The sequence below is a fragment of the Phalacrocorax aristotelis genome, chromosome 17 (assembly GCF_949628215.1).
Source record: "Phalacrocorax aristotelis chromosome 17, bGulAri2.1, whole genome shotgun sequence".
Classification (NCBI taxonomy): domain Eukaryota; kingdom Metazoa; phylum Chordata; class Aves; order Suliformes; family Phalacrocoracidae; genus Phalacrocorax; species Phalacrocorax aristotelis.
This window is the reverse complement of record NC_134292.1, coordinates 6,069,682-6,085,032: the sequence shown is the minus strand read 5'-3', so window position 1 is coordinate 6,085,032 and position 15,351 is coordinate 6,069,682. Positions and strand designations below refer to the sequence as shown.

The 15,351-nt window shown below is 52.9% G+C and overlaps 2 protein-coding genes across 4 annotated transcripts in view; both read right to left on the bottom strand.

Moving 5' to 3' along the window:
* Positions 1 to 1,510: 1,510 nt before the first annotated feature.
* On the bottom strand, positions 1,511 to 4,732 carry DPM2 (dolichyl-phosphate mannosyltransferase subunit 2, regulatory). The gene is made up of 4 exons (XM_075111875.1): positions 4,652 to 4,732; positions 4,051 to 4,140; positions 2,777 to 2,879; positions 1,511 to 2,477 (listed from the first exon to the last, which is right to left on the bottom strand). Exons 1-4 carry the CDS (start codon positions 4,652 to 4,654, stop codon positions 2,419 to 2,421), a joined length of 255 nt encoding a protein of 84 aa, XP_074967976.1. The 5' UTR covers positions 4,655 to 4,732; the 3' UTR covers positions 1,511 to 2,418.
* Positions 4,733 to 10,932: 6,200 nt separating this feature from the next.
* EEIG1 (estrogen-induced osteoclastogenesis regulator 1) overlaps positions 10,933 to 15,351 on the bottom strand; it is a 35,340-nt gene continuing 30,921 nt past the window's right edge. For 2 of the 3 annotated variants that reach the window (XM_075112669.1, XM_075112667.1), the window contains exons 7-11: positions 14,261 to 14,365; positions 13,801 to 13,990; positions 13,491 to 13,612; positions 12,313 to 12,382; positions 11,241 to 11,435 (exon numbers count right to left, since the gene is read on the bottom strand). In XM_075112669.1, the coding sequence (XP_074968770.1) occupies positions 11,390 to 11,435; positions 12,313 to 12,382; positions 13,491 to 13,612; positions 13,801 to 13,990; positions 14,261 to 14,365 (533 nt within the window). In that variant the 3' untranslated portion in view covers positions 11,241 to 11,389. Of the gene's footprint in view, positions 11,436 to 12,312; positions 12,383 to 13,490; positions 13,613 to 13,800; positions 13,991 to 14,260; positions 14,366 to 15,351 lie in introns of all 3 variants that reach the window. The other variant, XM_075112666.1, reaches the window with a different exon arrangement.

Genomic DNA, 15,351 nt, shown 5'->3' with positions numbered 1-15,351 from the left:
GGGTCCGGACCGCCCCCGCCCGCCCCGCCCCGCCCCGCCGCTGAGCCCCGGCGCCTCCGGGGACGCGCCCGCAGCCGGGCACCGCCCGCCGCGACTGCGGCTGCAGGACCGGCACACAGCACCGGCCCCGGTGCCCCGGGACCGGCCCAGGGCCCATCCCCCGTGTCCCGGGACCGACTGTGTCCAGTGTGTGTCCCCCCCGTCTCTGTACCAAGCCCGGCACCCATCCCAGATGTCCTGGAACCAACCGTCCCGGTACCAACCCCAGCACCCACCCTGTGTGCCCCGGGACAGACCCCAGCACCTATTTCTCTCTACCCCTCCTGCTCTGCCCTCTCAGCCATCCCCCCAGGCTGGGGGTCCCCTGCAGCCAGCCCCCTTGGCCCAGTGCTCCTTTATCACCTCCTTGCACCAGTAGCTCCCAGCCAGGCCGGACACCAGTGAGTTCAGGTGTGACTGCAACAGCTGGGGGACCAAAATTATCCAAAATGGCTCAGGAGCAGGGCCAGGGCAGGCAGGTCTCCTGGTACCCCAGTCCCTGTCCAATGGCCCCGGGGGGGCATCCATCAACTGCAGCCCCTTGTGCCAGGGCCAAGCTGTGGCACACCTGCAAGATGTCCCCAGAGTAGCTGCCTGCCACCTGCCTGCCCAGGGAAGGGTGCTGGACTTTATTTTCTCCCAGTTGACAAGCAACTATAAGTAACCTTGAAACTGGTCCCAGTGCTGTTCCCTGCAGACTTTGACCAGGAGGAAAGAGGTGACAGGGCCAGCGCCAGGCTCCCCTGGGGGCACACCTGGAGCTGCTCAGAGACACGACCGAGTTTTTCCCCCTTTTGCCTCCTGCTGCCGCAGCTGAAACCCACTTTTTCAGGGTGGATTGAGCTGTGTCCAGTAGGTGAGGGCCTGGGCAGTGAGGGATTCCTCACAGGGAGAAGCAGCAGTAGCAAGACACAGGCAAGGGAAAATGGGGGGATATGTCCTCAGGGAGGACACAGCAACAGTGCCAGTGGGTGGGTACACAGGCCAGCCTGGCCTGGCAGCCCCTCAAGAGCTGGAAACAAACCTCCAGCCGGAGCCTTGGCTCTGGACCACCCACCAGCGGGTTAAACCGCAGCCAGGTTCAGCCCAAGACCTGTGGCAGCCAGGGCTCCCCAAAAGCACCACCATCCCCCCCCTCCCAGCAGAATGGGAGATGATGGGACATGCTGCTCTCTGGCAGGGGAAGTTCATGGTACATGCAGGAAGGATCAGAGCACCTCAAATCTGCCCTCCTCTGCTGGAGCTGCCCCAGGAAGGGAAAAGCAGCCCCCAGCACAGCAGAGCTAGCACAAGGCTGGACATGCCTGGCCCAGCCAGGTTCTTCCCTGCCTGTCCCCAACAGCAGGACATGGCCCATGGAGAGCCCAGGGCAGGACCTTCCCCAGCACGGCGTGGGGCACTGCCAGGGCCACGCAGCAGAAGCCATCCGGCAGGCATGCAGTACCCACTCAGCACGGGCAGAAGACAGGGACCAAGACTTGGCAGACCTTTATTGAGGGTGATCCTGCTCGTTGTGGTCTGGGGTAGCAGCCACTGCCAGGAGAGGAAACCCTGGGGGAAAGAACAGGGTGGCACCACGCCCGCCTGCTCAGCCCCAGCCCAGCCACTGTGCAGAGCCTTGTCCTGGGTCAGGAACCTCCACCAGCAGAGCCGCACCCACCAGTGGTGGAGCCAAATGCTTCCTCGTGACCCAGGGCATCTCCTCGCCATCCCCTTAGCTGGATGACCCCAGGAGGGGACGCAGAGGGGAGCAGTGCCACTGTCCCTGTGTCCTCTGCATGCCTGGCCTCACAGGCACCCCTATTCAAAAAGGCGAGAGCTCACCAGCACCACGATTAGTCCTTCCAGCAGGCAAGTGAGGACTGCAAGCCTGCCTTTTCCAAGCTCAGCCTTGTTTCTTTCCTCTCAATCTTGAACCCAATTAAAAAAACCCCACAAACCATATGTAAACATTTTAGAAAACCCCAGAAGGAACAAACTACTGGACACAGCAAGAGCAAAGGGGAAGGATTACCCAGAGGCAGAGCAGCTAGCAGGGGTCAGAGCTTAAATCTCACTCTGGCCGTTACAGCTGCCGCACCCCCGCAGCCCCCCCAGCCAGCACGGGCCGGTACAGGCATCCCCAGCTGGGGAGCAGGTCCCTCCTGGCCACGGCTCTGGTCCCTCTCTCGATAAGCCCCGGAGGTCAGTTTTTCTTCACTTTGGTCAGTAAAGTTGTAAACTACAGAAGGCTTCGCCTGTGCAGGAAGGAACGCAGTAGAGTGCAGCCAGCTCACGCTGGGGGCTCTGGAGGAGGTGCTGCCTGGCGCTGCAGGCAAGATCTTTTCCTGGCTATATCGCAACAGGGTGGGTGCCTTCTTATCTCTCTCAGCTGGGACTTCAGTCCGATTTCTTGGCAGGCTTCTTGCTCTTCCACACCACGACCATGATAAAAACGCCTACCATGAGAGAGAGAATGGATTTAGCCAGAAAACTTATAACTACAGGCACTTGTAAAACACATTGTAGTAAGAAACAGAACCTCAGCAGAGCGAGTGAGAAACAATTCTGCTGTCCAGAGGCTCGAACACCCAAAGTTACACATAAACACATGCCCCGAGAGCCTGTTCTGGGCTGAGCTGCGGCAGGAGCCACAGGGAGCGTCACAAGTCTCACACGTTAACTAACCCTCCCAGCAACCCTCTTCTCTCTTCCTAATTTAGAAGCTTCTAATTAGAACAACAGAAATAACACTCACCTATAAATAGCAGCAGCAGCAGCCCGGCCACCACGGGGATGATAACCGCATACTCCCTAGGCAAGAAGTACCGGTGGATCCCATGGTCACTGTCGATGAAGGGCTGCAGGAGACAGAGAGGGGCGTCAGCAGGTGGGCGTAGCACCCTGGCAAGTCCCTGACACCTGCAGCCTCGTGGTTTCAAAATTAGGATGGAAATATCAGGCGTGAGGAAATAGCTAAAAAAAACCCAAATGCCCAGATGTGCATGTGGCTCAGCCCACAGCTGCAGGGACGCAGCAGCAGGTGGGCAGCGAAGGCTTCAGCGTTCAGCAGATGAGGGGCAGCTCCATAAGGCTGGCAGAGGGCTCCGCAGCCATGGGGTCTCAGGGTGGGCACAGCTGCCCACCCGCTTGGTGCTGAACACAGCAAATCCCTGGACTCTGCCCTGCAGAAGGGAGCAGCTGATACCGGCTCTGCTTCTGGGCGATCCCACCAGGATCCCTTTGCAGAGGCCAGTGGAAAGCTTTGGACACTAGAGAGCAGTGTAAGGATTCCTACACAGCATCAAGTACACCTACGCACTCCCGGGACTATGGACCATATGAACACGTATCAGACAGCAGAGCCATCAGACACAAGAGGGGAATTCAAAACTCTCTGGGGTTAGAGGGGAAGCTGCCAGGAGTTCAGACATCAGCCCAAGGCTGAACCAGGCTTCTTGTACCTGGAAAGCTCACGAGGAGATGCTCCTTTCCAGGAAGAAAACCACTCATGACCCCAGCTGGTATGTCCCTAGAAGTGGGCAAACCACCACGCTCACAATCGCTTTTCCAGAGCTCTGCATTCCCTAAACTCTTCTCCTCCCTACCAGGCTCCAGATTTTGTAAGTCATCTCTTTTTACGTTTCCCTCTCTGATCTCCCACCAGAACCAGGAATCTGGAGGACTGCAAACATGAAGATCGCCAGCACCACCTCCAGAGGGACCAGGCTTCAGCTCTTGCTGACAGCTTACATGAGCCTTGGATTGTGCACCGCCTGGGTCAGCCTGTCCAAGAGCAGCAGGGCAGGCGGCGCGATTGCAGATTGGTCTTGCCCAAACAGGGGCAGGCACACCCAGAAGGGGAAAGGGCTGTGCCAGAAAGCAGAGGAAGCTCTGCCCTGAAATTTTTAACCAAGAAGCTGTCAAGAGGGAGCCCTTTAGGCACACGGACACATCAGTGCCTACACAAAGCCTGGGCCAACACCTGAACGTGAAGTGATGGGGAGTACAACGGCCAGAGGAGGCCCGTACCAGTACGATGATCCAGAGGGTGTAGTAAACAAAGAGAGCGAGGCTGAAGGCGACCAAGCCAAATCCAACCACCTGGTCCGTTGCTGTGGCCTGCAAAGGGAGAGAGGGTCAAAGTGGGGCCCGCATGCTGTGGCATCGGCCTAGGAGGGGTTAGCGGGCGCCCGCTGCCTGTTCGGCCCCAGGTTCTGCGACCGCAGTGCCGGGGGCTGGGCGGGGAAGGGGAGACCCTCTACGGCGGGAACGACCCCCGCGGGGGCGGCGGGGAGCGGGGCCGGGCCCTGCCGCTAGCAGCGCTCCGGGGCCCCGCCCGGCCGCGCCAGGTCTGGCCCCGCACCCTCGGCCCGCTCCCCCCGAGCACCGACCCAGGCCGGCACCGGCGCTGCCCCGGGAGGGCCCCAGGGTGCGGCCTCCCCCTAGGGCGGGCAGACAGGCAGCCCCGAGCGATTCACTCCGAGCCCGCGCGGCCCCCCCACGTTAACGGCGCCAAGCAGGGACACGCCGCGGGCCGCCGCACCGAGGACCAAGGGGCCGGTGACCGCCGGGTCGGGCCCACCACCCCCGCAGAGGGCCCGGGGCGCGGGACGCCCCCAGCCACACTCACCATGGCGACCAGGAGTCACGGCCTCCCTCGGCGCCGGCCAGGCCCTTCCGGGAGCTGCTACCAATCAGCGCGCCCCGTACCAGCCCCGCCCGCTCCCCTCGGCTAGAGAAGGCCAATCAGCGACATCCTGGGAGGCGCGGGCGCGGCTCGCCCGGAGCATGACGGGAGTTGTAGTCCCGGGGCGGGACCACGGGGCCGACCCGGCCTCCTCGGCGGGGGGAGCCGGGCGGGGCCGAGCGGCGCTGGGGTTGCATCAGCCCCCCGGGAAAGGGGCAGGGCGGCCACTGCAGCCGTCGGGTTGCACCGAGTAGGGATTTTCTGGGTGGAGGAGGCAAGTGGGTTACGAAATAAATGAAATTCCCAAAAGCTCCCCTCTGTGTAACACCGTTCTGAGATTTGTGCAGGGCTAGGCGCCGTGTTGGGGAGCCCTTCCTTCCCGGGCCCTGGCATGGAGGGTAACGCCTGGTGGGCAGCTGCCCTGCCACAGGATCCATGCCGGCAGCCCTCCCTGCTTTCAGCATCTCACCCGTAGCACGAAAATCATTTTTCACAGCTTGAAGCACGCTGTGCTGAGTGACGATGGAAGGGAAGGGCAGGAGTGAAGCTCCTGCGGCTCCGGTGCCCTCCCTGGGTGACAGGACGTGCAGGTGCTGGCAGCAGGTGCTCTGGTTTCATCAGCCACCTCAGGGCTGTTGAGTTGTGATGGAAGTGACTCATCTTAAAACAACCAGCTCAAACCCCACTCCAGCAGCAGAGATACGTCCTGCACGCCAGCTGTTTCTCCACACATGCTGCAGCTGGAGGAAAGGGAAAAGCGGGACCAAAGAGCCGAGGGACACAAGGGATCTGCATCATCTGAGGAAAGGGAGGCAGCTGAGGGCAAGGGGAAAACCCTGCATGGGACTCAGAGGTGTAGCTGCTCAGTGTGCATGGCTGAGGCTTTAGGAGGCTGGGGAAGGTAAAGCCGCTTGCTCCCAGGGGCCCTGCTCCCCTGCAGAATTTGCAAGCCTCAGCAGCAAGTACCCAGACACTGAATTTGGCTCAAACTGCTGTTAATGGAGTAGCCTGCCTGTGGTGGAAGAGGAGGGGCTGCCCTGGGACAGGCCACACGAGCCTGCAGCACGTCCGTCCCTGGAGCCCCGTGGGGCCGCGGCACCTTCCCCCAGGCCAGCCCGGCTCTGCAGCGGGGCCAGACGGGGCTGCTCACACACAGCCTGGGCTGGGACATGAGACACCGCCAGCGACTCGCACCAGTGTGCCCTCCCCTGGGATTGCAGGCTGTGCTTCCACCGGAGCTGTGCTGTGCTGCCAGCTCTCCTCTCCAGCCCTTCTCCCGTCTGCAGGGAAGGGCTGGCAGGGATCTCCGCTCCCAGCTGCCAAGGAAATTCTGGAGGGCAAAGTTAAATCCTATTCCAGGGCCCTGCATGTCAGCAGGCTGTCTTACCCTTCTGCTTCCTTAGCAGATATTTAAATACATTTAAAACAAGAAACAACGCAAGAAGAATCAGTGTGAAGTACCAAAAACCTTTAATTTTCCCCCCCAAACCATAACAACATTTGACATTATATTGATTTCCTCATATATTTGTTATTTCTCTACGTTAGGAACCAGATACAGAAAATACAAACACGATCTGTTGAATCAAAGACGGCACAGCATTCCGTTAGAAAAAGAAACAAACAAAAAAAAACCTAGAGGAGCAAGATAAAAATGGTGAAAAATAGTCATTCCTTCCAGCCCAAACTTTCCAAGAATCATCATCAAAATAGAGCAGTGGAAGTAGCTTCTCTTTCTAAACGCACTTCTGCTTTAAGAAAAAAGTTAGATTTATCTTTAGATTTCAAAGTAAAAAAATGTTAAACTATCTTTCAAGCAATTTTGGAAGTTTGCATAGACCCATTCCCTTTCCAAAAATATCAGCAATCTCTCTATAGAATCTGATATAAATCAAGTGCGCGCCTCATCTGAAGATCACCAAGCTCAATTAACGTTCAAGAAAATAAAACATGATCTCCCCTTCCCCTCCCTCCCCCCACAAAAATACGGGCTCTACCGTTATTCCTTGTGTTTGAGGCAAGTTATGAGGCTCAGCCACACCCCTCGCTCACAGCTTCATCCAAATTCCTTTTTTATTTCCCAGGTTTCCACGTCCGCTCCCTCCCGACAGGGCAGGGGCAATGCAACACGGAGCTGTGGAGGGCATCAGGCTTGGATGGTGCGGGGGGGCTGACAGACGACACAGCTCTCGGGAGGGAAGCGGGGTGGGGGGGAATTTTGCGCTAATCAGCCCCCCACAGTGAGGAAGTGGCTTTTCAAGGACAAACACCTGCGACCAGGCAGTGTTTGTAGGAACTTGCCCCTGGGGACCAGCCTTGTCCACAGGGCTCAGCCACCAGAGCAAGTACTCGTTCAGCTAGAGACTAGGTGGGGAGGCAGGGGACGGGGCAGGAGGGGCGGAGGGTGAATTTGCAGCTCCCAGGTAAGGCAGCAAGGAGGGGAGCGGGGGCCCCTCTCCAGGAGGGGTGTTTAACCTAGGTGCTCTAGCGTACCTGGAGTGAAGTTTTTCCCAGAGGTTCACAACAGTGCGTGCAGAGTCCAGCTGCACAGCCACCAGTTTAAAAAGAAACAGCAATGACAAAATAAATAAAAAGTCAACCCCTCCTATTAAGATGAGAATGAAATACGTATTCTTCAGGTCTTGGCCTGGTTCGGAACACTAAAAACTGAAGCAAACATTTAAAAGGGCTTATTAACTTTCTGCAGGGGGCAAAGTGATGTGGCAATGAGGTGGGGGAGAGATGACATGCTTGCTGCCCATTGCACCAACGGTCAGGACAGCACGAAGGCCCCCATTTAAAGTGCCAACCATACAAAAGAAGATGGAGCAACATCCTTCTCCCCCTTTTCCACCACAATTTCCAATTAAAACCCATCTCCTTCACCAAGTCACAACTAAGCCTATTCTTTTGGATATTCACTCAGTTTATACTGTTGTTTTGTGTTTTTTTTTAAAAAAAAAGTTAGTAAGAAAGTTACATTGAATTTCCCAGCTCTTTGCAACAGGCTTCCACCAACCAAAGGCCCAGAAACTGGGAGAGCAGAGCCCACACATTTCACCTGACCCCAAGACGGGAGCAGAGAGCCAGCTCTGCTCTCCAGGGTCAGCCAGGCGTGAGCAGCCCTGCTTGCCAGCATCAGAGACCCAGGGGATGCAGAGTCTTGCCAATAAGGTCCTTTTACTTGTTTAAGCCACCTCTGAATCCCCTGAGAAGGGGAACAATGTGGGGAAGAACATACCCCCCCTCAGCCCCCCAGGAATAAAATATCAATGAAACAATAATGCAGTCAAAAAAACACCAGCCTGCTGGGTTTATAAAAAAAAAAAAAAGAATTCAATAAACTTCATGAACAAAACCAAAACAGAACCAAAAAAAAAACCCCAAAGGAAACTAGCCAGCGGTTTGGGTCTGGAAACTGATTCACTTCTTAAATGTTCAAAGTCCAACAAGGAACCAGCGGCAGCGGTGCCACAAGGAAAAAAGTGCTTGCGAGACGCAGCTTCCCGAGAGATGGCAGCAAGGCTGTGGGACAAGCGACCCCACTGCCACCACTACTGTCTGATATGCCCACCACTGGCCAGGGACTGCTGGGCATCGCTCGTGATGGACGTGCAGCAGGAGCAGTGCGTGGGATCTAGAAGCAGGAACAGACTGCTCCTTTCTCCCTCCGGGTCTGCTCTGGGTGCTCCAGCCCTGGCTGTGCTGCACCAGGCTGAATGACTAGGGCTGCTTTCTTATTCAAAATGAGGGGCAGGAGAGATAAAAAGCTACACAAAGACCAGGATCTGTGGAGTCAATAATAAAGTGGAGACAAGGAAGAGATACCCTATGAGACACAGTTATCAAAAACGCAAGCAGTGATGTGCCAAGCTGCTGGAAGAGAAGCCAGAGACATGCCCAGGTTGGCCACAGCTATGCGATAAAGCGGGTTACACCTCTGCCAGCCTGGGAATATGAGAGCAGTTTTCTGAAAAGCTCAACTGCTTCTCCTTGTGCTTCACTGGGAAGAGATTCCTCCCTCCATCCCACTGGGGATTTCGTGACACGCCAAGCTGCCAGCTCCTTGGAGCAGCCGATTCTTGCCAACGGGAGCAGAAGCAAGCTCTGGGTTCCCAACTGCTCTGACAGTGACTGCCATTGTTTTTCATGGGAACAGAAGCAAAGCAGCAGAAGCGAGCTGGGTTTTGGCCTCTTTCCTGGCTTGCATTTCGTCCTTTCAGGTCCTGGTTAGACCCAATTTCATGAGGGGCTTCGCTGGCCCCTGGGCAGCAGCAGGCGCTGGGGAGCAGCCGGACCCTCAGCTCTGCACGGCCATCCGCAGACAGGGCAGGAACACCCATTGCTGCCTGAGCCTGCTTCTGCCCTCATCCTGACCTGAGCAGAGGGTCAGCCAGGCCTGGCTTTCTGGCAGAGCCCCAGGGGGAGAGAAAAGCAAGCAGTTCTCCCCTTCCTGCAGACATGCATCATCCCAGGAACAGGGCAGGATACTCACCAGCCTGCTGGCGAGTGCCAAACCTACCCAGACTGAATGAAGAAGCGATCACCATTAAAAAACACCAGCAAGTGTGAAAGAGTTTTTGTTCTAGACAGACTCAAAAGATCCAATACTTTTTCCCTACACTAAACCAAACCAAGGTCTTGTCTGTACTCCTTCTTACCCTAATCCAAGTTTAATTCTCCTTTGAAGGGAAAGGGTGAAAAAGATCCATATCCTATATGTGGCCTGTACAGAAAGAAACCTCTTGACTCAAAGAGAGAAACCGTCAAAACAGAGTAAGCAGCTGTATAGCTTTGCCACGCAGCCTAGCATCCTCCCCGTGCAGCCATGCTTAGCTAGCAGGGTGAGGAGGAAAAAAAAAAGAAAAATAAAAAGATCAAGGCCCTTTCATTCCTTGTTTCTCATTCTGCCAAATTCCCTTTTCCAGTAGCTCATCTGCATGCATTCTGGCCACAGAGACCACAGTTAATAAATTTTTTTCTCCTTTAAAAAAAGGCTTTACAATAACTAAGAATTTGAACAACAACATGATCGGTTACAAGTCTTTCCTTGCTGAATGGGACAAGTGTGTGCCTGTGCAAGTGTGCACGCACTCGTGTGTCAGAGGAGGGCACGTCCCCAGCCATGCCTGGGAGCGTGCCATTGCTCCGAATGCACAGCCGTTGAGTGCTACTACAGTACACCAGCAAAAGAGGAAAGGGCACTACACAGAAATAGCTTATCGGCTGAGTCTCTGTACAGGAAGGACTGCAAGCACAGCCTGCTGACAGCCCACGGCTGGAGTCTGCATAGATCCTCGTTTGCAATACAGCTGCCAGGAGAATCTATAAGTAGGAGCTGAAAGGGACTGACATCTCTGCCACACACTGCAAGGAAAAGAGGCAGCTGAAGTATCAAACAACTGCAGAAACCAAACCCAAACGAGCAATTAAAAGATCAACCAGAAAACAGTTTGAAGCCTTGTCAGAAGAGTTCACTCACCATGGAGCAGGTAAGAACAGCTGCTGTGGCTAATGCAGCAGAAAACACTCATTCTACCTTTGAAGGCAGAGACAGTGGGTTCTCCCCAGCCCCAGAAGGAACCAGCTCAGGCACCGATCCCTGCTGACAGGGCAAGAAAGGCCAACCAGCACCAATTCCCTTACTGGCCCAGGCCAAGACAGGCAAATGTTAATCACCACCACAACGCAGAGACCACTGCAGTCAACTGCATCCTGCTCTGGCCCAGGGGAGGGCTATCAGATAACCAGATTCTTCTCACAGTCCAAGAAGGCCAGTTCCCTTCCTGAGCTGAAAAAAAAACCCAGAGGCTTTGTATTCCAAGCTCCAACAGTGACTATTTGCTGAATCAGCCCAGCAAACAGGGATTACGCTCCTGGAACAGCAAGTAGAAGCCTCCTCTGGGTAAAAATCTGGAACCTCTAAAGTGCTCCTGCTAATGCTAACAGATGAACACTGCCCTTCCATGCCCAGCAGTGGAAGGGCTTAATGTAGTTAGTGGTATAACAAGCACTAGCATTTAACCATTTATCAACTCCCATCTGGATTGTGGTAGTTTTCTGAAATGCACTTTTGGGAGACAGTTCCCATAAGAAGAGGGTGTCTGGGGATTTGAGGGTAGGAAGGTGAAGTGCACACCATAGCATACCTTGTTCAGTAAAACCGTTGCCTTGGAAGGTGATGCTCCCTTGCAGAGTCAATGGAATAAAGCATCCTGCAAGTGGCCATTTCACCGTGTCACCAACAAGCAGCTCTTGGTTTGGTTAGAATAGTTTCCCCCTCCCCCAGTGGTTTGAAGAGTTCACAGTGGTATAACCCAACATTTTGGGGAGAAAGAAGCTGAGAAGTCCCCTGTTGCAAGTGAATGGGTGGAGTGAGGGATGCAGATGAACAACATCCTCTAGGACTAAGGATAAGCCCAACAGACACCTTGGGTCTGATCAGAAACAGGGGGAAGGCAGGCACTGGAAGAACTGGGAAGCAGAGAAGGGTAATGCAAACGCAGGGAAAGTGCATGATCTGGAGTGGTCTCGGAGTAGTTCTGCAGTGCAAATGTATGGGGAGGGGTGTGGAGAAATCCCTTCTGGAATGCTGCATGAAGAGAGGTAAAGGTTGGCATCCATGTGGCAGCGGACTGGGTAGGGGGCCTGTTTCCAGCAGCTCTACCCTGTTCTTCACATTTAGTGGGTTTCAATCACCACTGGCTCGTAAACTCCAGATGAGACCCTGGGGAAGCAGAGGGGAAGAGGATGAGAAAGTCAGGTTATTTTCCTCAGTCACTTAGAGCAAGCAAGTTCTTATTCAGAGCTCTCCACTCACAAACATCGCCCTCTAACCCCACACAAAATACTGAAAATAACGAGTCAGTCTGGAGAGAAGTCAACCCTCATAACAAAAACCAGACAGCTACGTGGCAAGCTAACACCAGAGCACTTGAAAGAGCTGAGTGTAACACATTAATCTTTCTAAAGGACAGAGGAAAGGGGGGAGTATCCTGCGCAAAGGACCAGTGTTCCTGGCTTTGCTTTGCTCCCAATTTTGTCACTGACTTGACACATTTTTGCATTACCATTATTGCTTTTTTTTTTTAACCTCAAAAGGTGCTATAAAGGCTCAAACACAACTAGCCAAGTCACTGTATTAAGAGATATTGTGGCAAGAAAAAGTTTTATTTGTTCAGAAGCCTTTCATGAGAGAGCAAGCCCTCAACAAAGGTGGAGGAGGCAGGGAAAATGGACAATAAGCCGGGCTGCTGCAGTTTTGCTGCAGGCCAGCAGGAGGCAAAGCTCCCAGCCTTCAGTCCGGTGCAGGAGCAAACAGGAACTAACCTCTACCATTTTGTCCTTTTACTCCTCCTGCTCTCAGATCTAACAACTACGATTACTTTATCCCACTGAGCTCCTGCTGAGAACTGCATTCATGCTCCAGTGCAGCTGGAGCCTGTCACCAGAGGGATCCCAGAGGTGTTAATGTGGGAATAAAGCCACCATGTAGCACATGTTTAGAAGTCTCTCCTGCAGCAGCAGGTGAAAGTTTCCTGGGTACAAAGAGCTAACTAATCTGTCTGGAGTGCCTCTGTCTGCCAGCCTTTCAGGAAGCCTACCTGTTTCCCAGCTGAATACCACTCAATGTAGTTGTTCCGTCTCTGCTCACAAACAACCTCAGGTTACTGTCTGCAGATAGAAAAGGAAATAAGACATCAAAATCCAGAACTACTGATGGCTGCCACGTGCTCCCCTCCCAGCCTCATTACACAATGGTCAGTACTGGAACAAGTGCATTTCTGGAATGCATGTGCACACTTTCTGGTGTTCCCACAGTAATAGAACCCCTGGGAACTCCTCCTCTTGTTTTGAAAGCGAGCCTCATGTACAAATCAACCACAGCATTAAGCTTTGGAAAAGCAAATGCAGAGAAATTAGCTCAGTGATACTCCTCCAGCTGCCTCTTCTAAGGCAATTCCATTGATGTGAGTTCTTGGTCAGCTTAAACACATCTGAACAGACAAGATGTGGGGCCTCATGCTGCTTTTGTAGGCTCACTGGAAGAGAAACTCAGCCTATTCTGCTGGTGAGAGCTGGCTACATTCAGTCTAGTTTTAACCCATGCTGAGTGAGGTGTAAATCCCCATATAAGAATGTTGCCATATGCGATAATTTAAGGTAACTAACTATAGAATTACTAATAACAAGGTAGGCTCAGGTTTAAAACATCAGAAAACCTCAACTAGATGAAAAAGATTGATTTCTAGGCTAAACTGGCAAATTAAAACAAATGCAGTGACTCTAGTTTTCTCTTAACATGCTGTGACTGCAAAGGATAACACCCCTTCTCAGGCTCCCTGACAGACCTGACCATCAGCACACTGTGACCCATCTTCCCATCTTTTTGCAGTGACGTGCCGTTTCCCCTGCAGCTGTACTCTCCTACTTTAAAAAATACCCTTGGACTGACCCTGCACTAAAGCAGTGCAGACAGCTGATGTAACTGATTTCCACTGCACTGAAGAATTGGTATTTTTCTTCTCTCATCTTGTATGTTTGAGCTACCGTTCAATCACTGCTGTGGTGTGTAGAACAGCAGCAAGCGCTATTTGCTAATGGATGTGCAGCTCTCAAATCCACATGGTTTGTTTACCTACCACAGAAACATCTAGCAAGCACTGAAAGCGAGTTGCCATCAAAAGATGGGAGTCCATGGTAGATCAGATTTGACTGTAAAAGCTTAGCAGCCTTGCTAAAAGAACAGCCGAGACCTCCCCTTTGAGAATTATCCTCTCACCTTCAGTATTACTGACATCTGTGAAGTCCTGACTCTGCATTATTTTCTCCACTATATCATCAGCATCGATCCTGGTGTCATCCACTCGGGTTGGGTGACTCTCCACTGAATCTTTTTTCCTCCTGGGGAAAGAAAATAAAGGGAAAACTTACTCAGCTTTTCAAGACACAGACTTTCAGATATCCTCCTGCTTCCCTGCGCAATATCGTCCTTCTCAGCAGCTACAATCCAATCTGCTGCTGCATGAAGGTGAAGGAGTAGATTCTGTCTTGCCTTCCCAGAGAAGGCACTTTGCTCTTCAGTTACCTACCGGGAGGGTCTATCTAGCAGAAGGGCTGGTCTGGGGGGGCGAGGTGGCTTCTCTAGTTTGTGGTCCCGCTCTCCCTCAGGACACTCCACCGTCATACTCAGCCCTCCAGACGCACTGCTGCTGGTGGAGGTATTCCGGCGATGGGTCAAGTCAGACATACTAGAAGAACGTGAGTGCTCCGTGCTGTAACCTGCAAAAACAGAGTGATTACAAACCAGATCTTCTCCCTTTCCTGGCAGCACAGTTAACAGGCAGGGCAGCTCCAGACCAGCATTTCTGCTCCCATATAAAGAGATTTAGACATACATCTATGAGCTCATCTGCAGAGACTAAACAGGAGACTCTGACATTGAAGAGCAGGGTGAGAGAGATGGCTGCAAATCACTCTCACAAGAGCTCGTTGCAGGAAAGAAAAAGGGATGGGGCCAGTGCTGGCAGAGCTGTGTGGATCAATGGTTACCGGAGATCTTGGACTGCTGGCTGGCGTAGCTGGAGTTCCGTGAGTGCCCCGAGTGGAAGACTTCTTCCGGGCTGGACAGGTTCTGATCCGGTTCTTCTGGAACACCTGCCAAGGAACAACAGGGCACTCCACTTATACCTTACCCAAGCCAGCACATTGCTTGCTGATCACCTTAGACTGGAGGCTGGTCTTGGGACACTAGATCAAGGAAGGAGCAAGTCTGTTGGCAGAGCCCTGCTGTAAAGGCTAGCACAGAGCTTAGAAGCAGCTGGGGAGTAGGGAAGATGACTATGAGCTTAGCTTATCACTAATTCTAGCATCCAGTGCCTGAATTTACGAGCTTGAATGATCTAGGACAGGTAGTACCTGAAGCTATCCATAGTTAAAAGCATTAAGCTAAGACCAAGAAAGCATCAAATGGCCACTGGCAGTAAAGTACTCTGTTAAACCCTCTGTTGGGGTGCTTCACGTGTTAATACCTTTCCTCCTCTATTACTTGTGTGAGAGCCTGTGCCATTTAAATCACATCTGAATTTGATACAGAAACCTCAGCATAACCTCTGTTCCTTTGCTATTGCCCTGCTTGTCTCTTGCAGCAAGCTTATCCGAAAGTGCACAAGTGTAACACATTAGCCAGCTTTTTAAGACGAGCACTTGCACACTATGCTAAATCACTGAGGCAATGAGGCTAGAGTGCTATTTTGGTGCAGTGTATCTGCCTGCACACTTGGAGTGTGCTGGGAAGAAAAAAGGGCTATGGGAAAATGCAGTGCCCTTGAAAATGGGCTCACAGAGAAGCCAAAGAACTCCGCATCAGCAGCTGGAACAAGGCCATTAGACCTCAAACTAACCTCTAAAACCTTCAGAGGAACTTTTCTAGAAGATAAGCCTGAGCAACAGAATAGCGGAGTGGAGAACAACATTAAGTGTCATTGAACACAATGGAAAGCAGGGATGAGTGCAATACAGGAATTATTAAATCCCCAGTAGAAAGAATAAATTGCTTTATCTCCACTAACAGAAACATGTGGCAAAGATTCATGCTCCTTTCCTCAGTTGCACTTAATAGATGGTTTTGTTTTTCTCAATTT